At 32.8% G+C, this 23,173-nt stretch overlaps 2 protein-coding genes across 5 annotated transcripts in view; both read left to right on the top strand.

Annotated features, from left to right (window-relative positions):
* The window catches only part of LOC143231135 (dihydroxyacetone phosphate acyltransferase-like), a 70,744-nt gene extending 68,897 nt beyond the window's left edge, over positions 1–1,847 (top strand). For all 4 annotated transcript variants that reach the window (XM_076465768.1, XM_076465767.1, XM_076465766.1 and 1 more), the window contains exon 14: positions 347–1,847. In XM_076465768.1, the coding sequence (XP_076321883.1) occupies positions 347–432 (86 nt within the window). In that variant the 3' untranslated portion in view covers positions 433–1,847. The remainder of the gene's footprint in view (positions 1–346) is intronic.
* Positions 1,848–5,979: 4,132 nt separating this feature from the next.
* Positions 5,980–21,763, top strand: LOC143231136 (ADP-dependent glucokinase). Its single transcript, XM_076465772.1, has 5 exons — positions 5,980–6,347; positions 11,623–11,910; positions 15,635–15,771; positions 18,315–18,585; positions 21,231–21,763. The coding sequence occupies exons 1-5, from the start codon at positions 6,010–6,012 to the stop codon at positions 21,625–21,627; spliced, it is 1,431 nt and encodes a 476-aa protein (XP_076321887.1). The 5' UTR covers positions 5,980–6,009; the 3' UTR covers positions 21,628–21,763.
* The last annotated feature ends 1,410 nt before the right edge of the window (positions 21,764–23,173 follow it).

Consider the following 23,173-nt stretch of genomic DNA (forward strand, 5'->3'; position numbering starts at 1 on the left):
AACAGTTTCAGCCTAATATTAAATTATCAGAATATCATATGTAATTAAAATATTATTGACAATTAATAGTTTCTTTTTTTCTCTGGTATTTAGGCCAAACAGCATTAGACGTTCCTTTCTTTGTGGTATACCACTTCTAGCTACCACACAGTATACAGTATTTTAAGAACGCCAACCAGTTCTCTATTCATTTTTTACCTCAAACAACTGTTATTATATCTTTGCCAGTGAAGTTGTGTTAACCACACGAAAAACTTTCACTAAGTCTTAGTTCTAGCTTAGAAACGTGCAGAAACTCTTCATTTTTTTTTTTTTAATCAAAGTAACATTTCTTCTTATCTTACAGACTTCTACATGCCAGGGATTTCAAAAGGATGGCATGCACCCGTCTCTGATGCAGACGCTGTGTACAACATCACTTCAAACCTTTAGAATTCCTTTACGCCACTGAATAAAAAAAATATATTAGATTTATAAATACTCATGTATACATAGTAACATGATTCTCTAGAGAAAGTGAAAGAATTATTTGATTATTCGCAGATCGTGAACCTAATTTAAAATAATATACCAGGACACGGTTTTCCTAAAATGGTGTTTCAAGGTCGACGCGAGAACGAGGCTGATCATTTGATGGGTAAACAAAATAGATTCTTTTCATTCATTCTAACCCTAACTACAGCAACTACATAAGTAATTAGGCGCACACATATATAACTTATCAAACCTCATTACTTTCAAAGGTAAGGTTTAATGGTGCACTTTTATATTTTAAAACAATGGTTCTTAACCTTGTTGGAGATACTGAACCCCGGAAGTTTCGTACTTGCATTCACTGAACTCTTCCTAATTGGAAAAATAAAATATGATTTTTTTTCAAATTCAAAACATAAGTAGACATTTTACTGGTGCACAAAATGAACCATGCATCAGTTGCACACAATATCACTGTGTTCAAAAAACAAAACCAACAAAACATGAATTTTACACAAAAACAAAAACATAATTCAATGAATATTTACTGCAAATCAATGTGACTTTTGCTGTTGCCTTTCAGAGACAAGTTCAGAAATGCATGGCTTCACCTTGGCAAGTGCCACTCTCATATCATTTTCGCAACAAAGTCTGCTCCTTTTCTTCGTTTTTATGTCTACCATCCTCGAAAAGTATTGTTCGCAAAGATACGTTGTAACAAACGGTATGAGTATCTCAAGGGCTTTCTTAGCAATAAGAGGGTACACTACGATTTGGTGACACCAAAACGTTGAGAGTGTCGTTGTTCTGAAAAGTTGCTGTTGAACCTGGCTCTGCTGAAGTTCAATGATTTCGTTAAGGTATTCATCATTGACATCTGCTGTCGCAACACTAAACGTGAACAGCTGTCTCACATGTGACTCTCTGGTGGGGAAGTATCCGTCGGGAGACTTTGCGAGCTCATCTAAGTGCATGGCTTGTAATTATCGGCTCCAATGCTCTGTTATCATAATGTTCAATAAAAGCTAACTTAAAGGTACAAAATAATATACACTTGAGTATTTGAATACCTTCACCGTACCTTATCAAAAGCCACATGCTGATGTTTACTCGTTATATTAAATGCTTTCAATATGGCCGCCAAATTGTGTCCTTGTGGTATATACAATCATCTCACTTCACAAAACTATTTGAAATGGTACAACAGACTCACACGATAAATGTAGCGATATTCTTAGAAAGTGAGCGTCTATTAAAATAACACTCGAAACGGCCTTTATAATGTTTGACACTATATATATATATTTATAACAACTATTATAAACTGAACAATGGTGAAACGTGATTTTAATAAATTTTTTTTTTATGAAGTATAATTTATTGTAATCCTTATTCTCCTTGAACAGACATTAACAACATTTTTTTTTTTTTTTACAATTCTGGTTTTAATACTCACGACGTTTTGACCAGTAGTATCGAGTCAGCATCAGGCAAGTACATGACGATAACTCGATCCTGTTAGTTTGAAACGTTGTAGTTATTGAAAACAGATCCTAATTTATATGCAAAAACGGCTCGTTTGGGTTGAGAAAATATTTTACATAGAAGAGCGAACAACGTTGTTTGCTCAATTATCTGCTTTGTGTAGATTTATTAAAATTTTCTTGTTACGTAACAAGGTATTTTACACCACACTTAAAATGAAAGCAGAACTATAAAATTAAATTAATAATTTCTAGGAGACTTGGTAACTGGGAAGTATTTGTTAGTAATTTATGCTTTTTTTATATAATTTTATGTGTTATTATTATTTATTATACAATCATGTCTCATGTAGCGAAGTAAAACCTGATAGATTGGATATTCAATTTAAACATACACATATGTGTTGCATGAAAATTAATGGAAGGGCAGGCATGTAACAGGAAAATTAATCCTCCGCTGATACAGGGATGGGCTTAGAGATTTACTACGCTAAAACCAGGCGATCGATTCCCTTCGGTGGGGTCAGCACATAGCCCGATACGACTTTGCCATAAGAAAACACACACGCACAGGAAGATTAAAGTTTTTGTTTAAGGATAATTGAATATTTAATGTAACATAAAAAGCTATTTTACTGTATCAAAAATAATAATGTATTATTTATAAAACTATCCTAAGGTTGTGTTTCAAACGAATAACATAAAGATAAATTTATATGTAATTTAATCCTAGCATAAAGAAGAACAATAGCGAATCTCTTACATAATATGACGTTTCGTCTCAAGAACAATAGCGAATCTCTCACATAATATCATGTTTCGTCTCTACGTAAAATTTACGAAAAGATTTGTTTGTTTTTTTAATTTCGCACAAAGCTACACCAGAGCTATCTGCGGTAGCTGTCCCTAATTCTGCAGTGTAAGACTAGAGTGAATGCAGCTGGTCATCACCACCCACCGCTGACTCTTGGGCTGCTCTTTTACCAACGAATAGTGGAATTGATCGACACATTATATCGCCCCCACGCCTGAAAGCGCGAACATGTTTGGTGCGAGGGTGATGCAAACCCGCGACCCTAAAATTACGAGTCAAACGCCTTAACCCACCTGGCCATGCCGGACCTTACAAATAAGAATAATTAAAATTGAATTAAAACTTTCCTACTGCAGTAAGCCATTTATTTTATTATTTTTTACTTAAAAATGTCCATTTATGGTTAGTAATGCCCTAGTAGTTGAGCAAATAGCTTGAATGACAAAAATAGATTAGGTAGAACACAGATGGCCAATTACGCAGCCAGCGTTTTGCTCAACAACAAACAAACCACGTAATAACATTTAATTAAAAAAACATTCTGTGTTTATTTTGCGCAACTTTGCTGTACAACACAGAATACTTTTTTAAATAATCACTGATGTCAATGAAATGCAAAATATAAACTTTTCATGCAATCTCAGTGTTTAATATGTGTTCACTTCGTTCAGCACTTCTTTCACATATATAATGATAATGGTTAAATTGATAAACGTATATTGTTCATTATTAAGGTATTTCTCTTCGCAGTACTTTGTATTTCTATTTTTGACCGCATTTTTGTTTTGGTAAAAAGTTACAATCTGTAACTAGTAAATACTTTTGATATAAAAACCGGCCTGGCATGGTCAAACGCGTAAGGCGTGCGACTCGTAATCCGAGGGTCGCAGGTTCGCGCCCGCGTCGCGCCAAACATGCTCGCTCTCCCAGCCGTGGGGGCGTTATAATGTGACGGTCAATCCCACGATTCGTTGGTAAAAGAGCAGCCCAAGAGTTGGCGGTGGGTGATGATGATTAGCTGCCTTCCCTCTTGTCTTACACTGCTAAATTAAGGACGGCTAGCATAGATAGCACTCGAGTGCGAAAAAAAACAAACAAACAAAACAATATAAAAACCATACTTTATTTCTCCGCTCACCAATAGGTTTGCTACATTGCAACGACTTGCACCTATGAAAAAATTACAATAAGCGGATATTATATCAAAAGCGCAGATTTTATTGAATCTCATGTTGATACACATAAAATCTCAAGGTTTTTATTATTGCATTTCACATAACTTACAACTCTGAATACGGGGTTTCGATACCCGTGTTGGACATAGCATAGATATTCCTTTGTGTAGCTTTGTTCTTAATAATAAACAAACAAGCGGTTAACTGTCACGATTTTCACCTTCGCGTACACTGTTTCTTTCTGTAACTTAAAGAGCGACATCTATTACATTTGTAGGTATATAAATTTAATGATATATCATAATATTTAAAAATGGATGTTGCATTGATGTTCAGAAATTTCAGAAAATTGTGGAAACGACTTAGACTTATTTATTGGTGAAACAGTAGCCCAAAACTTGGCAGTGGGTAGTGGTAAATTAGGGACGACTAGCGCAGATAGCCCTTGTGTAGCTTTGCGAGAAATAAAAAAAAACAGTAACAGCAAAGGGAAAAAAGAGTTGGCGGTGGATAGCTTTACGCGAAATTCAAAACAAAACAAACCAGTGGAAATTCAAATATTGAAAGTACTTAAAAGTATTAAAAGACTAAATCTTGACATCTAAACTTCCAACTTGCCTTTAGTTCTTAAATTAAAATAACCCAACAGCAGGATGAAGAGGAATCCTTCGAATCCTGAGTACACTTGGTGTTATATCTAAATTAATACAACGAATAAAACGAACGATTTCATATAAGGGGAAAGTGAAGTTCTTGCTGAATAGGATCAGAGCTTTCCACTGGGTACATACCTCTTTGTTAGTAGTTCATATTAATTATATTCTAAAACTTAGTCCGTAAAACGGCTTTTGTTACTATGCTTAGTAGATTAAACTAAGAACATTTAAATATTCTGATTATATATAAGCGGTTTGGTTGGTTTAGGATTTCGCGCAAAGTTACACGAGAGCTATTTGCGCTAGCCGTCCCTAATTTAGCAGTGTAAAACTAGAGAGAAGACAGCTAGCCATTTCCACCCACTTCCAACTCTTAGACTAGTCTTCTACCAACAAATAGTGGGATCGACCACACATTACGATGCGTTAGTACAAGTAGCAGCGAACATCTATTTTTGTGGTGTGATTTGTTTTGAATTTCGTGCAAAGCTACATGAGGGCTATCTGCGCTAGCCGTCCCTAATTTAGCAATGTAAGACTAGAGGGAAGGCAGTTAGTCATCATAACTCACCATCAACTCTTAGGCTACTCTTTTACTAACGAATAGTGGGATTGACTGTAACATTATAACGCCCCAACTGCTGAAAGGGCGAGCATTTTTGGTAGGACGCAGATTCAAACCCGCGACCCTCAGATTACGAGTCGAGTGCCTTAACCACCTGATCATGCCAGGCTGCTATTTTTGTGAATCATAAAGGATTGCTTGCAAAAAATTAATACTTTCCCGAAATTATTGTAAAATCGGCGCAAAATTCAATCTTAAACACCCATCTTTTAAAATTTTCCTGGAAAATATATTCCCAGATCCCCGTAGCTTTGTCTATTTGATTGATTTAGAATTTTGCGTGAAGATACTTGAGGGTTATCTGCGCTAGCCGTCCCAAATTTTGCAGTGTAAGAATACAGGGAAGGCAGGTAGTCATCATCACCCACCGCCAACGCTTGGGCTACTCTTTTACCAATGAATAGTGGGATTGACCGCCACATTATAATGCCTCCAGAAAGGCGAGCATGTTTGCTGCGACAGGAATGCGAACCCGCGACCCTCAAATTACGAGTTGAGTGTCTTAACTACCTGAGCAGATCTCCTTTCCACTGGCATGCTTTGCACACTATTCTTAGTTACCTGACTAACCCAAATTTGTCTACTCCAACTTTGATGCTTAAAAACAAACAAATGAACGAAGATGATAAACAATAATAACGCTGCTAATTACAAAAGTTTTTTGAAACATTGTACATTTGCAACATACCCTCTATAACTATCCATATATATATATATATTTTTTTCCTTCGTGCTAAATATTTAAGTGCCCTCTAATGAAATATTTGTGGAAATATACATAATGGCGTCGACATCAACAAAAGTTTCGGTTGGTAGCCTGTTTTCTGTGTTACTTGTATTAATAGCAGTTTATTTTAATCAAAATGGACATAGTGATTTTGAGCAAAGACTCGAAGAAATATTGAATGGGCTTTTAAGGGCTGAAAAAAAGGTTTCTCTAAGCTACAAACCTAAAGTGGCAGTAGGTTTTGGGTCATGCCAAGATCTTTTTGTGCACAGTAAAGATGTTATACTTTTTAATCCACCACCTGCGAATCCTGAACATTTTCATTCCATTTCTACGAAGGACGAACTTCTGAAAGTATTTGCCTATTTTTTTCGACATGGTGCCGCAGCAGAGTAAGCTAATTTCGAAGACCCAATACTTTTTTTTGCAATATATATATGCCAAATTTGAATGATTAAACACATTTTTAGGTCAATGATAGATGAATACACATTTTAAAGGAAATGTTTAAACTAACATTTATACTTACAGCTCTATAGAATATGTATAATGAATATCAACTGTCTCAGAAGAGCTAGATTCCCAAATCCAATCCTGATACAGGTTCTGAAACTAATACTATACATACATAGAAGAAAATAACAAGAAGGAAATGATGAGAAACATTATCCACCCATTCATGAGAAATTGCAACCTTTTAGGTCATATCTTGGTGTGCTATTGTCACAAAATTTCACAAATTAAAACCACAAAATTCATTTAACATTTTAAGTATTTAAAAAAAAACAAATACTGTTGGGCTTTCAGAGTAATAGGCCCTTTGATTACCAGACCATCACCAAATACTGTAATACCTGAAACTGTAAGATTATTTTAAATGTGCCAAATAATAAAATAAATTTTTCTTGTAACTGGTTTTAGCACAGGTTTTTCAATGTAAATATTTTATTTCATGTTTTCTGTAACTTTTTAACCTTTTTAATTTTATTAGTTGAACAGTATGTTACTGTTGTCAGTAACATTATTCTGTGGTGTCACTCTTTCTCTGTTATTAAATGGTGTAAGGAATTATTTGAAATTTACAGTTTGACAATTTTGTTCACTTAATGAGAGAATGTGTTGTATGTTTTCACACAACTGCTGCAAATTACATGTGTTGATTTATTCATTTTTGTGTATAGCATTTGTTATAGTTTTATCCTTTATTATCATTACTTCTACAACTGTAAGGGTATAACTGGATATATCAGTAATAACTTTCTATCAGCTGCATTAAAGAAATTGTTCCCTCTTTGTGGTTTTGTCTACCTTTCTTCACTTCACTATCATGGCAGTTTTCAAAAAACAAATCACATGTACAATATTAACACAGTTAACACATGTACTCATAAATATTGGTGAAAATTGAAATTTTTTTAAATGATCTTTTTTTTTTAGCTGTGTTTATAAGAGATTTTTTTCAGTTTTTAGAAAGTTGCATTGAGTTTTCCAATAGTATGTATTGTTCTTATATTTGTTTAGGAAAGCTGTATAAAAACTAAATCTTTGAACACTAAGAAAACATTAGACTACACTTAGATGAAGTGAAGTTTGCTATTCACCTGAATAAAAATACACCAAAATTATATAAATATATTTTATAATCTTTTCTACTGTTTTAAAAGAAAGGTATAGGGTTCATACTTTTGACATGTTTCATAGGTCAGAAAGAACACATGTTAAAGTAGAAATATGCAGACACCTCTCCTTCTTTAAAAATAATTAAACTTCTGACTTTATATTATTTAATTTTTAAATACAGCTAATGAAATGTAAGGCTAATACACAGTCATTGAATGCAGTGCAAATTTTTAATAACTGAAATCTCTTGTAAACACAACTTTGAAACTTCTTTTAAATAAAGAAGATTACAATTTTTGCCATAATTTATAAGAAATTTATCAGATGAGTTGATTTTTCATATTTAATTTGCTTCATTGAACAATGTCACCATACTGAACTAAGAAAGGTAAACTAAACTGTCATTGTAAACTACAAAGGTTTAGAAAAAAGCAAGAGAAGAGACAATTTATATGTTTCTCTGTGTATTTCATTTAAATATTGTACTTCTACTCAGCTGTAATAAATCTAATGTTATTGTTATAAGTGCAAGTATATTAATGTTATTTTAGAGTGTGCTATACAAGTGGTTCAGTTCATGTGTTGTTGGAGCAGGAAAGTCTTAGCTTGGTTCTCTCTTTCTAACCCCTCAGTGTTTTGTAAATTTGATTTGTGACTAGAATTATGACTTGAGTGAAGTAGTTATTTGATATATTTTGGTCAACTGTAAATTCACATATATTATATCATCTGTATGCTTTGTCAATGTTTAATCTGCTTTTTCAGCATTGAAAGGTGGTTATATGGTCTAATAACTTTTAGTTTTTCTTTCAATAAAATCAGTTATTTCATATTTTAATTAAGTTTTTCATCTGTTTTACTCCTTACAACCTGTTTTAAAAAATAATGTTCTTAAAAATGTTAATTATCCAGCAAACTAGTGTCTGTTATTAATACACTGAGCTAGTGGAAAAGAGCTTGTAATTTTCTTCGGTTCAAGATAAATACACATCTTTGTGGTGTGGGAGATTGTAAAATGGTTCTAAGTTAGTATATATGCATTTTTTTATTTGTGGTCAGAAAGGTTATTTTGAGTTTTCAAAAGGCTAGTGAAGCATTATGTGGATTGCCATGATTGGTACAGATGGTGCAATCATACATTTAATTCTTACTTTGGTTTTAGTGAACAAGATGGGTTGAATGGGCTTTTCTTTACAATTTTCTGAGGTGGATATATAATGTTTCTCAGAAGGTTTCATTAATAAGCATTATTATATTGCAATCATTGTGTTTTCTTACATAGAAGCTATTTGGTTGCCAGGTCTGCTGGTTTAAGACCTTTGCTATAATATACATGAGTTTTTTTACACATTTTCACACATTAAGTATTTATACAATAATTTTTATAGACCATATGTATCTTAACAAAATTTCATAGGTTGTTTATAAAGGTTACAAGTATTTTGTACACAGAAAATTAGATTTTGTAATGAAATCTTACTAGCAAAGACTTGTTTGTGAAAATAGTCTGTTTCATTACTAGTCTGAGTGCAAAGTGATTTCACGTTGTGATAAAAAAACAAGCTATTCTTCGTCCCAAAAATCTCAATTATTATTTATGTAACTTTTAAAATCTCCTAAATGCATTTCAAATGTTTGTTTTCAGTAAATTTTTTTTCTATACTGTCTGTGGGGTTTGTGTCTTGACCAAAGTAGAAAAATTAGGAAGTAGATAGGAATTATTCTTTTATGATAGAATGACTACATATTACAACATGAAAATACAAATGTTGTATTAAGTATGTAAGTAACTTATGTCATATAATGCTATATATATATATATATATATTGTTTTATATTATACTGACCTTCCAGTCATACCTAGCTAACATTACATAACTTGAATTAATGTAGTGCACATGTGCTCCTGTTATGCATCCAGTAATATAAAACTGACCTTTAGTCTTCCCTGTCTTAGCTGTGTTTTAATGGACTAGTATTTTGTAATATACAGTCACATTATTATACATTATATATATGTATATACAATATTACTATATAGAAATAAATTATTAAACTTATTTTTCTTAAAATATAGAACAATAAATCAAGAAGTAAAGCAAAAAATTCTCTCTTCTTGCTATGACCTTTGTACTGGACAAAGGTTGCTAAGCCTTCTAAAATTTTGCATGTGTAGGATATCAAGGTTTATTTAGAATTTAAAAAACATGAAACTTTGAGCAGATTAAAGACACAACTTACCTCATTGTAATCTTGGATCGAAAGAACACGGCAGCCTTTTCAAAGATTAAAATGGCTGAGAAAACCACACTGGGGACATTCTAAGCTGTTGATTGGTTATTCACATCATATACTGAAGTAAGTGTGTATAAGGGACCATTTCAAAAAATGGAAAGAGTTGAACAGGACCACCATGTTTGATTCAGTACATAAGTCATATCTCAGCAAGATAAAAAAGATGAGGTTCTTATTTTATATTGTAGCATGTCAGTATTAGCAATTTGGGTTTCTAATGTGTATGAAACTACAGACTATTTTGACATAACAAACATCTAATTTCTGAACTGCCTATTAAAATATGAAATGTAGTTCATCATAAAATCTGGTTTTCATGTACAAAAGTCTTGTAATGTATACTAAAGTCCACCAAATTTTGTGATTTTCATTTAGTATATTAGAAGTTAGTTGTATGTAAACTGTAACAAGTACAAATTGTTATGACGTTGGTCATACTGACCTACGTAGTGTTTAACCCTTTTGACATGGTTGGCGACCACAGTCGACTTAAAGGCTCAGCGCAGCAGCCGACCTTCCTTTATTCCTGTTATTCTTATGTATTGAATGTAACATATATAGTATTGGGTACAATCACTGAATATTTCAGGGACTTTTGTTGAGTTATTGCTGAGATATCATGCTTTTAGTACTGATACCGTAATTAGTTGAAGTATCAAACATGTATATTCAGCACCATGCCAAACATTAAAAGTTGTTATTCAGCACCGAAAGGGTTAAAGGGTTAAACAGCACTGCATTCGACATACCACATGACTAACTAAAATCTGTATTTGGATCTGTTCTTTTAATATATACTTTTAAATTAAGAAATCAACTTGTATATATAATATTAAAGTTTAAATTATAATCTACAGTTTGATTCCAAACTTATTGACCTAAATTTATAAAATAGTAGTTCAATAATATTTTAAATGCAAGTCAATAAATGTGATGACATGGGTTTTACCCATTGCTAAAGAGTCAAAGGGTCAAAGGTTAAAGGGTCATAAAAAAATCTTAAGTAAAAATTTCAAATCAGACCAGGGCCTACTTTACATGTGAAATTAGAGAGTACTTATTATAGTTTGTATTTTAACCAAATACCTGTTGTGTTTTATAGTGACGTAAGGTATGGGAAAGTTTAGACTGTATCGGGTATGAAAATTACTATTTATAATGAATACTAAGTGTTGACATTTCTTGAACCAAATGGCTAGTGTTTTTGTTCCATAGTAGCTTACATTTATTATAGAAATTATTCAGATTGGTCCTAAATTCCTGTACTACAATAATAATGTAAAATATATTAAGTTGTTCGAACCTCGTGAAATAATGGTTTGTTTATGGCCAAAAATATAATTCACAGTGAGTGTACCCAATTGATGAAGCAATACATTCAAGTCCTTTAAACTATATTTAATTTGCTATACTCCGTACTTGGTTGGTTTTATGTATATGTGTATTTATACTTGTTTGCTGTAATGGGAAATTAAAAAGGTGTTGAGAATATATTTGTTGTACATTACTGCTTAAGTGTATTATTGTGTTTCTGGAAATAATTGTTAAATAATGTTAATTAGGTGACTTGTTTCATTGAAACTGTGATAAGACTTAATAGGTTATGCATTATATAATCTTAAATATTTAAATCTGCTTATAGAGTTATTATCTTTTTAATATCCGTGTGTGCCAATGTTTGTTCAAAGTTTACCTTGCTTAGATATGTAAGTTGTTGTTGTGGTCCTTCAGTTACATTTTAATTTTTATTAGGAGGTATATAAAGAATGAAACACTTTTTAAAGAAGTGCTACAACTGGCAAGCAGGGCCAGTGACGTGCACTGGGCTATTGGAGGAAATGCACCTGTTATGGCATCGAGATTTGCTAAAGAAGGCTGTGATGTTCTTCTTGGGGCACAGATGACTAAAGAATTAAAACAGTTTTTACCAGATGAAGTTATTATTTCTGGTCCCTTAACAGAAGAAGATGACATCCATATTTTACTGGAGTATTTGGCAGGAGAAAAATGGGGTCCATATTTAGCATCTCGAGCAAATAGGTAAGGCTGTATTTTGAAAGTGGACAAGTTGGTCAGGTAACATATGAGCCCCATGTTTATTGCCTAGAGATTTATAGGGAAAATTCCTTTATGCAAAGGGGGATTACATTGACAAGGGAAAGATTAGATGTAAGTAGCTCAACTGAAACTTACAGACACAGTTTAAAATTTCAGGTTTGTCCAGGGTGTATTCATGATTTATTTCTGAAATCTGTTTGTTTGTATTGTGCATACATGTGTGTGTGTATTATGAAAAAGTATTTTTTTTAATTTCAGTGAAAGCTTTAATTCATACTTCTTTCAGTGTTTATTTTGTTGAGAGTTTTATGGAAGAACTTTTTTTTTCCTGGTGGAAACTTCAAACAAGAGGTTACAAGCATGCACTTTGACCTTGATTGGAATTTTTCTGATTATTTGTCCAAATGTTACTTTGTCCATCATGTACGTTTTTGTTATTGTGTTCAATGTGTCAAGATTGTATTTCAGTTTGAATTGATGTGTGTATTTTTCTAATTTTTGTTGCTGTCTTTCTCACTTATTTCTTAGTTGTATATTTACTACACTTGATAAGTTGTGTGTGGTTTGAGGTGGAAATATATTCTTATTATCAATCACTCCCTTTCCTTTATAATTACTGGAGAACTATAGGCTATTTTTACTTATGTACAAGTTTAGTAGACTTGGTTCATTCATACTGGATGTAACATTGTTCTTTTAATCTGTATAGCTTGCTTTACCTTGTTTATTACCTCTCCCAACAAACGTGATGGACTTTGTGTTCTCCCATGTGTGTCAGCAAGATTTATAGAGAATGGCTGAATAGACTTGGACAAAAGTTGAAAAACACTTGTTCTATGATTCAACTTGGAAGTAATTAGTTTTTGTAGGCTGAAGTCAGAGCAAGTTCACAAAAATTAAAAAAAAATCCTTATCTATGTACACACGTGGCCAATTTTTAAATTATTATTACTCCAAACCTCAGTCCAAGATCATTGGATTTTGATGAAACTTGGCAGACACATGTAGAATGGCATTCCTCATTTTCTCAGTGAAAATGGAACACATTTATTGATAAGGACTGATATATGGGCAGATTTTTGTATTTTTTAGGTCATGTGCTTGCTGTCTTGAGGACCCCTATAGTTTCTCTAAGAAAGTTCTTTATTTTCCTACCTCTTGAATAGATTATGTTGCAATTTTTATGGTCCAGTGATTGAGAGGTTTGAAGAGTTTGAGGTTAAATTTGATGAGGGAAACTCTAGCACACTTGTCTTCAATGGTAGCACAGTTATAAAGAGTTCATTTTGACTGGCTATCTTGTATTGTGTATCTATTCTTATGTGTTTGGAATTTTTTCTATGATAAAATCCCTTTGTTTCCTTTATTTGCTTTACTGTATCATATGCATAACAAGGGACTATTTGGTCTTTCAGGCTTGTCCTTGCACATGCACATACCCTTAAGAAAAAAATGTTAAACTTCATCATATATTGTTCAGAAATTCTTCAGTACCACATTTGAGGTCTTGTAACCTGAAAGTCCCTTATAAACCTATGTTAGATTTTGCTTTGTAGTTTACAAAATATAGCCAGAAGTGGGGAACATTGGAAATGGCAAAGTGTCAAGAGAAATATGCCAGTGAATGTTAATGAGTTGCAACTGACTGGTTACATAAAATGGAATATCAGACCAACACTATAATATATTAAATTTCTAAGATAAAACAAAATGTATTGAACATATTTTTCAGTGTCGTTTATCAAATTTTTGGAAATTTTACACAAAGATGTGAAACCTTATAACCTGGTTGCTTTCAACAAATCCACCTTTTGAAAGGTTATAGGGTTCCATTTCTTTGTGTTAAAATAAATTTATTTCTTAATATCAGGAATTGCAACATAAAGAATGTTAGAAAAAAAACAAACAATTTTATGAAAGTCAAAACTTGGTGGTGTTTAGTTACTTTTGTCTAAAATTCATCAAGAGACATCAGTGACACCAATCCACCTGTGGTCTAGAAATGTTTAATTCCAAAACAGTGTTTACAAGTGAGAGGTACGTGTAAGAACAGCAGAATATCGGATTAAAATTTTTGTTAGCAAGAGCACATGAGACAGAAATTGGATAAATTACTTATCCAGTACCTTTCCAGTTCTGTCACTGTCATATGTGACAGATATATTCCAGTTAGGGTATTTTGTGAAAGCATCATACAATAATGAATCTCTTATTTATATGTATGATACTGGAAAAACACTTTTATCAAAAGATGTGCAACCCCTACGTTGTGAATTTTTTATCCTATGTGCATATAGATTTGCAACAGGGGTCATGATTTTCCCATTTTGCCTCCATTGTCCATCACAAAGAACTTTATTTTTCTCCATTTGAACTTACAAAAAAAATGGATTTATAGTGGAGCAAAATGAAGGTAAAGAGGTCATGTGGAGACTCAATATTTATGAAGTATTTGGTATGATTTTGTTTTTGGACAAGAAAATAAAAACATTCAATAGAGATTACTATACAAGGCTGCAAATTGCTCATAACTGCCATGCACTGTCACCCCCAGCAACTGCTGGCATCCCAAGTGAGCACTGGCATCATGGGTAATCAGCTAGTTTGTATCATTTACAAGATTAGACTTGTATCTTTCTTGCATCTTTATACTATAATACTGACACTGAAGTAAGAATTATCAGGTTATCTGCTGAAATATGCTAAAAAATGGGTATTCTGTGAAATATGATACCAATGTATGTTTCACTTTTCTTTCAAAATTCTCGCATGAAACTAACAATTCTTCGAAGTTCAATTTTAGTTTCTTGTATGCTTGCACTCTTTAATCATGTGTGATATTTAGTAATAAAATTTATCCTTCTGTGGTAAACAATACTGAAGTTTTTAGCATAGATTCGTAAACTTGAGAGTGACTTGAGTTATATGTTATATAGCCTGTCATGTCATGTGTACTTGCATCTTGTAAATAGTTGTGTGGCATGATGTACAAGTAAATAGTTTTGGTAAACACTGTTTGTATTAGCCTTTTGTTTGTTTAAGACGATAACTCTCCCATTTACAATATGACATCATTATGAAATTAGGGAACAATGTCCAAATTCAGTTGTTAAAGTCTGTTTTAATGTTGTATTTAGCAATGTGTGCTGAAAACAAAAAATTCAAACCATGTGCCTAGGACTGTTCTGTGTCACGACAACAAGTAGGTGCACTATGCAGGTATTTTTTCTAATGCTGGGAGTCAGGTCAAAGCCAGCCTGCTCACACTTCTCTTGGCCTCAGTTGCATGTTATCTATCCTATTGGCCAGTATTGAGTAATACTCCCCGTGATTATTTCTTTACCAAACGTTTCTATAACCCTTAAGTAGGATTGCTTTTTATTTATATATTTTCTATGTCTTTTATGTTGGGTTAGAATAAATCTGGGTTATGTCTTGAGGGGTACATCCTCCCTTTATAACACTAATAGGGGCTGATTTACGTCAACCTGCCTAATGTATGTTTTTAGGAACATATATGGGAGAGTTACTGTATATTTGTAATAAAAGTTGTTTGAATAACAGTTTGAATTTTTTATTTAGATTATAGCAAAGGTTACATATTTCATTAAAAATTCTAAGGATTATATACAGTGTGGATTTCACTAAAGTGCATGGTTTTGTTTATTCATTTTATAACCAATGATTTTTACTGTTTCACTAACAGGTTTATTGTACATAATGACCATAGTAACCCTCATCTGATGTCCATTCATGGCTTTGTTAAACATCTAGAAACTTTTAATCCCAACTTGCTTGTTGTAGGAGGTTTGCAAATGATGGACAACTTTCCATTTCAGCCTCGTAAGTACGTAGGACAGTAGGTCATTGTCGGAATGTACCCACATCTGAAACACTACATGTAGCAAACCATAAAACTCTTCAATATTTTTTTTTCAAAATTGAATGTATTGTATATATAATAATCTAGCTTGTACTAAAGTGGTCCATGATTGATTTAGGGGCAAATTCAAATTTCTTACCGTATTTTCGTAAGTGTACTTAAATGGTAATTTTTGCAATATTAAAGTTAAAATTAATTGTAAAATATTAAATTTAGAACCGGAAGGACATCTGAATTGCATATCCAAGAATTTCAAAGTCAGTAATTGTTGTAATTACATTTTTATTTGTGTTAGCAAAGTGTTTATTCCTGTTTTGTGCTACAGTTTAATAGAATAACTGAAATTCATTTGATGTTTTATGTCAGATTTCTAAGCCATAACTTTTTACACTACAGTTTTTCACTTTAATAAATACAAAGAAAGCTACACGTTGTTCTCCTCGGGATAAAAATTATTTTTTGTTGTCCTGGTTGAAATGACATCTTTTATTCTTTACCAAAATTGAGTCATACAAAAAAATACAACTTTCTGTCCAGCAGTACCAAACGTTATCACGTTGCATAAGGACTGCTGAACTGGAAAATTATGATATTGTGTGACCTTGTGCAACATACATGTAACATCTGTACTGATTGGCTCTGTCTCAAGACCTGGTATGGCAATGTGATTAGGGCACTCGACTCATGATCTAACATTTGTGTGTCTGAATCCTTGTCCCACCAAACATGCTTGCCCATTCAGCTGTGGGGCTTTATAAAGTAATGGGCAATCCCACTATTCATTGGTAAAAGAGTAGCCCAAGAGGTGGCAGTGAGTGGTGATGACTAACTGCCTTACTTCTAGTCTTTCACTGTGAAATTAGGGATGGTTAGTGAAGATGGCCCTCATAGCTTTGTTTGAAATTAAAAGAACAACAAATTGCATGCTCATTTTGAATCATGTTGTCTTGAAAGTAGGTTTGCTACATGATCAAAGCAAATGGAATCCTCATATCTACTGTGGTGATTACAATATTTTCTTTTTAAATGCACTCTTGCAATTTGAAGAAGCTCTGGTGGAAATTGATGGTTGTATGGCTTTCATAGCAATTGATAAGATCTTTTTAAACTCATTATGTTAAGAATATGAATAATTAGTTTGAATAATTTGGTTGAAAAAATCTTCAAACAATCTTGCAGCTCTGGGATAACTCCACAGTGATAATTCTAACATTATTTTTCACTTATTTTTCATATACCTGATGCTATTGGCTACTTGTCTAGATAAATGAAGTGCTATTGGCTAGTTGATTTGATAAGTTTAATGCTATTGGCTAATCATCTTGAAATTTTGTCAACAAATTTAGGAGCAAGATAATTAAAAAACGTAATTAAGTGTTGAAGACAAATAAATCTTAGAGACAACATCTAATAAAAAATCATATTTACATCCATTAAAATCTGGAATGTATTTTGAAGAATTATTTCTATTATCTTTTAAAATGCTTTGCTTTATATTCACATAGACAACAACACAAAGCCGTAAATTTATATTACAACATAGAATTGAAGATTTCAGAAAGAAAATTTTTACATCCTGAAGTTAAGCTTTCTGTTTTGAAACTGAACAGAAAAGAAATTTCTGCACATCATTATAAGGTTTATGTAATGTCTTTTCATCTTCCCAACTTCACTGTCATACAAGAAACAAAAAACCTACTCAGGGAAGACAAACTTCATTATCATCTTTTGTGTAGTGGAAGTTCACTGCTATACCTCAAACATCTTGTTTTCCTTGGTTTTTTTATTTTGACTTTTAATTATGATGACATTAAAAATGTAATGAATATATCACACCATTGAAATAATTTAATTTTTTAAATCACAACAAATTGTAACTTATATACAAAAACTTACTTGTACAGTTTTACACAGTTTGCTTCGAGCATAATTAAAGAACCCCCTTTTTACTCTCCCCTGATTTTTCACTTGCCCAGACTTGCTGTAATTACCTTTGCATGCTATCTAGGAGATGCGAGGTGGAGAGAGACATCTCTGGCCAAGAATACTTGTTTCCCTGCTATTTTCACTCATTAAAATCTCGCCAGAGTAACTTACGTTTACTAGGTTTTGTTTTTTGTGAGCATTTGGAGTGAAATCATGAATCAAACAATAAAGTGTGACAGAGATAGTAACTGATGTAACACTAACCTGAGGCAAGAAAAATGCATCTTTTCTTTTGTAAAAATAATAACTTTTGAAATGGGTAGTACTGTGTTTTTGTCATTTTTATTGCTGTTGTTTGGTCTTTTGATCAAAGTTAACACATCTCATATAAGGGCATATTGTTCTGTATGAAATTACATTGTGATCTAAAAACAGTTACCTTTTTATTTATAATTTATTGAGTTGTTTTGTGTTTGATTTTGCCACACTGTTCTTGAACAGTCTTTCATAAAACTTGTTTCAGTAGAAACTGTTTTCATTATTTTTGGGTAATTAGTTATGTCTCGCATTTGTACAGGATTGGGACGAGAAAAACTCATGCAAGTACATGATATTTGTTCAAAACTGCCTCAAGAAACCAAGGTCCACTTTGAAATGGCTTCTTTTACAGAAGAAGCTCTCTTAAAAAACATAGTGGACTTAATCATACCTTTTGCAGACTCTCTTGGAATGAATGAGCAAGAATTACCTAATTTCTACCATATTCTTAAATACGGCAACGTGACCCTGGTCTCCGAGGCCACACCAAGAGTTGCTACTGTGCTTGATCAGATGAGAGATGTTTTTGAGTAAGTTTGATATGGTGATTTTTACTTTATTTCTGCCTGATAAAAATAGTGAGGTTTACTTCTAGAGCTCTCAATAGCTCATTTAAAATAGTTGATATTAATACAGTACTAATTTAAGTTAATAGTTCATGGTAGTGCAAAAACATGCAATAGAGTTAGTATGATTTTTTAATATTTGAAATGTATGTGATCTTGGGTAAAGAGTGTACGAAAACAAATTGTCTTTGTTTTGGAGATAAGTTCATTTTCCATCTCAATGTTGTTTGTTTGATTTTTTTTGATAAGTTACTTAGGAACTTTGGTTTCATCCCAGTGTCATCTGAGAGTTTGTCATTTTTAGCATTATTGTGACAGAATATGTTTTACGTTCCTGTGTTATGTTCAAAGGGTGATTGTATCTGTCACTGTAATCTCCAGGGTAGTTTTGCCATACTGTCTGCACCCATAGTTGATATCCCAGGGTATCTTAGGTTCATTGGATCCAAACATGCTATCCCAGGGTAAGTTTTAATAGGCTGTCTGGACCCTGTTAATTATCATAAGGCACTTTTGACAGGCTGTTTGGACCCATGGTTACTATGTCATGGTATGTTTGGCAAGTGTCTGGATCCACTGTTGTTATCCTATGGTATGTTAGGTAGGCTGTCTGAATCCACTGTGTTTATCCAGGGTAGGTTTGACAGGTATCTGGATCCACTCTTGCTACCCCAACGTAATTTTGATAGGCTGTCTAGATCTACATTTACTATCTTGAAGTACTTTTAACAGGCTGTATGGACCCATTGTTGTTATCCTTGATAATTTCGATAGGCTGTCCAAACATGGGTGAGAGGAAATATTTCAACATGTGTTGTGCACTTCAAAGTCTAGACCAAACTGGCAAAATATATATTGAAATGTTTTACTATTAATCTCTAGCTATGTCACAAGGACACACAATTTCTTCATTCAGTCAGTAAATAAGCACTCTATTCCCTGTGTTATGAAAAAAATTGGATCATTCAAATTAATATTAGACTTTTATAACTGATACATTTAGCTGGAGTGTTGCCACTAAATATTAGACTTATAGAACTGATACATTTAGCTGGAGTGTTGCCACTAAATATTAGACTTATAGAACTGATACATTTAGCTGGAGTGTTGCCACTAAATATTAGACTTATAGAACTGATACATTTAGCTGGAGTGTTGCCACTAAATATTAGACTTACAGAACTGATACATTTAGCTCGAGTGTTGCCACTAAATATTAGACTTATAGAACTGATACATTTAGCTGAAGTGTTGCCATTAAATATTAGACTTATAGAACTAATACATTTAGCTGGAGTGTTGCCACTAAATATTAAACTTATAGAACTGATACATTTAGCTGGAGTGTTGCCATTAAATATTAGACTTATAGAACTGATACATTTAGCTGGAGTGTTGCCACTAAATATTAGACTTATAGAACTGATACATTTAGCTGAAGTGTTGCCATTAAATATTAGACTTATAGAACTAATACATTTAGCTGGAGTGTTGCCACTAAATATTAAACTTATAGAACTGATACATTTAGCTGGAGTGTTGCCATTAAATATTAGACTTATAGAACTGATACATTTAGCTGGAGTGTTGCCACTAAATATTAGACTTATAGAACTGATACATTTAGCTGAAGTGTTGCCATTAAATATTAGACTTATAGAACTGATACATTTAGCTGGAGTGTTGCCACTAAATATTAGACTTATAGAACTGATGTGTTTAACCAGAGCATTTCTCATAATGCATAAACATTCTGTGTAATTTAGAATATCATACATAGCTAATTGATAAACTAACTTTTTTTTCAGTAGCTAATTGTGTTGTAGATCAAATGCAACCTCAATTAAATTATACTTAACAGACTTAAACAATTCATCTAAATTTTTGTCAAATGTCCGTCATAAAATATCAGTGTTTCTTATGTTATTGTACCAGTAAAAGTTCATGTTTTTTTACATGTTACTTTCTTTATTCTCAACTGCTGCTACAGCAAATAGAATAGCAACAAGATCAGCCTGATGGCTCTCTCGACAAAAATTACGACAGGATCTTACCGTAAAGGTGTCCCGTTATGTGTATAAACATCCATCACAAACTTGGTTGCTGTAATTTTTGTATAGCAATTGGAAACTGTCTGTCAATGTATGTGGACTAATTTATTTTAGGAGTTTTGTGTAAGAATGAAACAGGACTCATTTCTCCTTTTTTATTCATTTTTGGCTTTGAATTTGAAGACACAAATACTGAGTCGGTTATTGCTTTCCACAAAGCGGGTTATGCAAGTAACAGATAATGAGGTCATTAGGAATTTAACAACAAAAGAAAGAAGAAAATCTTTATTTAACATTATCTTCTAAACAATTTATAGATCTACATTAGTCTTCTCTTTAAAAATAATTAACATGAATATGATAATACTGGTAATTTCACGTTGTTTGCTTTGTAATATTATAAACTAATTAAAAATTCAAGGACATGGAAAAGAAACAAACTTATGTTAGTGGGAAGTTTGTCAGCTTTTTACAATTTTTATTTACTTTGTTTCGTGTGTCTGAGGACGTAGGTTGTACGAAGAAACTTTTACGAATGTTATTTATATTGAAATTCAGTGTTCTGCAAGAAACATGGAAGAGACACAAACAACGAAAACTAACTCGCCTCCACGTTCACACACTGGCTTTCCAGGCCATTATGACGAAGAAAGACTCCTCCTGGAAGAACACGATGTCGGCAGCGGCTAAAGCTGCACTCACGGCCCACCGCCATACCTGTGGCTCACATAGAATCGATACGGCTAAAGCCAGGTTGATTCTTGATGACGCATTTACTAGCTCCCTGAAAAACAATGCAAAACGGGTCCACGTGAAAGCTAGCAGACCAGTCTCTTGCTGGGAAGAAGGAGACAGAGAAGTGTGTGTGGCTCCTGTACTGGTTTGTACAGAAGTCTTACAGACTGGGGGAGGAGGTGACAACATATCATCTGCTGGTTTGGTTTTCCAAATTTAACCTTTTTTTTTTCTTTTAATTGTAATTGTGGATTTGTAATGGTTAAAAAATAACTATTTTTCATTTACCAAAATAAAAACAAGAAACTGCCTTCCATAATAAAATACTAAAATAAAATTGAAATTTTTACACATAATATTTGCTCTCATAATATATTCTTGTTTCGGGTGTTGTTTTTTTTTTTTGTTGGTTTTTTTTGGTTTTCAATTTATTTATACGTAAAGATTCTATCTTTTCCCACTATCCATTATGATAAAATAATAAAAAATATAAAATGAAAGAGGGATCAGTTTGGTGCTGGACCAGAATGTTTTATTAAGTGAAAATTTGGTTTGTCTTATGGTGAATTAGTTAATGTCGTATTTTCTCACGTACTTATTTTGGAAGAATTTTTTTTTTCCACTCATTTCTTTTCTTAAACTACTTAATGTTTGCTAAGCATCGGGCTATTCAGTTACTACCTTCTGTGAGTCATGCAGGAACAAAAGTAGACAGTAGTTTTTCTGTTCACTTATATTTCTAGAAAAGGTATTTATGCATGGCTTTGATACGTGAATAACTTTCAGATATGTCTTTCAGGAACATATGTGTAGATTTATTTAATTACACTTAAAATGTGAAGTCATTCTTTCTTCAAATCTTGATTTCTACATGCTTCTTGGCACCAAACTCTCGAAACGTTTGTGATAGAAATTTAGCTATATACAAACAATGCAAGTTATGCCATCTTTTTTTATTGTTATTACACATTGAAATATTAATTGCTTGACATAGCTGTAGAATGGAGTGTGTGTCATATGCATTTGGTACAAGTAGTTTCTGTAGATATGTGATTGATTTTAGTATCAGGTTTAAGTGCAAGTAACCACAGTTAATATTGAGGTACAGAATATTGTCATTGCTAAATTGTTTTAGGACAGTATGATGCAGAATACTGGAATCATTGTGATATTTCTTAATTAGGTAATTTTTTTGAAAAGCAGTTATAAAATTTAACGTGCTTGTATCCTGCAGTGATGAATGTTAGGTTTTAACACATTTCTGACAATCAAATTTACTGAATATTTTGAAGCAGTTGTGGGTTATTACAATTGATAAGGGGATGATTGCTGTCTGTGACTAAACAGTTAATTTGTATGAGGTACTACTTACATTGTAAAAAGATTATGATTAGAAAGTATTTCTGGATAGCACTGTTAAAGGATGATATAATAGGAAGTATTATGACACAGTGGTATGGAAAAGATAACTGGGAAGTATTCTAACACAGCTTTGGGGAGCAGTTCATTGTATTCCTGACATTCTGGGGAGCAGTTCATTGTATTCCTGTAATCCTGGGGAGCAGTTCATTGTATTCCTGACATTCTGGGGAGCAGTTCATTGTATTCCTGACAGCTTTGGGGAGCAGTTCATTGTATTCCTGACATTCTGGGGAGCAGTTCATTGTATTCCTGACATCCTGGGGAACAGTTCATTGTATTCCTGACAGCTTCAACATTTTCGCTACTTTTTGACATTCTTTTCCACCCACATAAATTCCTCGAAT

This window comes from Tachypleus tridentatus, chromosome 10 (genome assembly GCF_004210375.1).
Source record: "Tachypleus tridentatus isolate NWPU-2018 chromosome 10, ASM421037v1, whole genome shotgun sequence".
NCBI classification, from domain to species: domain Eukaryota; kingdom Metazoa; phylum Arthropoda; class Merostomata; order Xiphosura; family Limulidae; genus Tachypleus; species Tachypleus tridentatus.

Excerpts from the sequence above, each read along its gene's own strand:
- LOC143231136 (XM_076465772.1), top strand. The coding sequence starts at position 6,010 with ATGGCGTCGACATCAACAAAAGTTTCGGTTGGTAGCCTGTTTTCTGTG. Across the intron at positions 6,348-11,622 it reads CGACATGGTGCCGCAGCAGA|GAGGTATATAAAGAATGAAA; the intron begins GTAAGCTAATTT and ends AATTTTTATTAG. Across the intron at positions 15,772-18,314 it reads CAACTTTCCATTTCAGCCTC|GATTGGGACGAGAAAAACTC; the intron begins GTAAGTACGTAG and ends GCATTTGTACAG.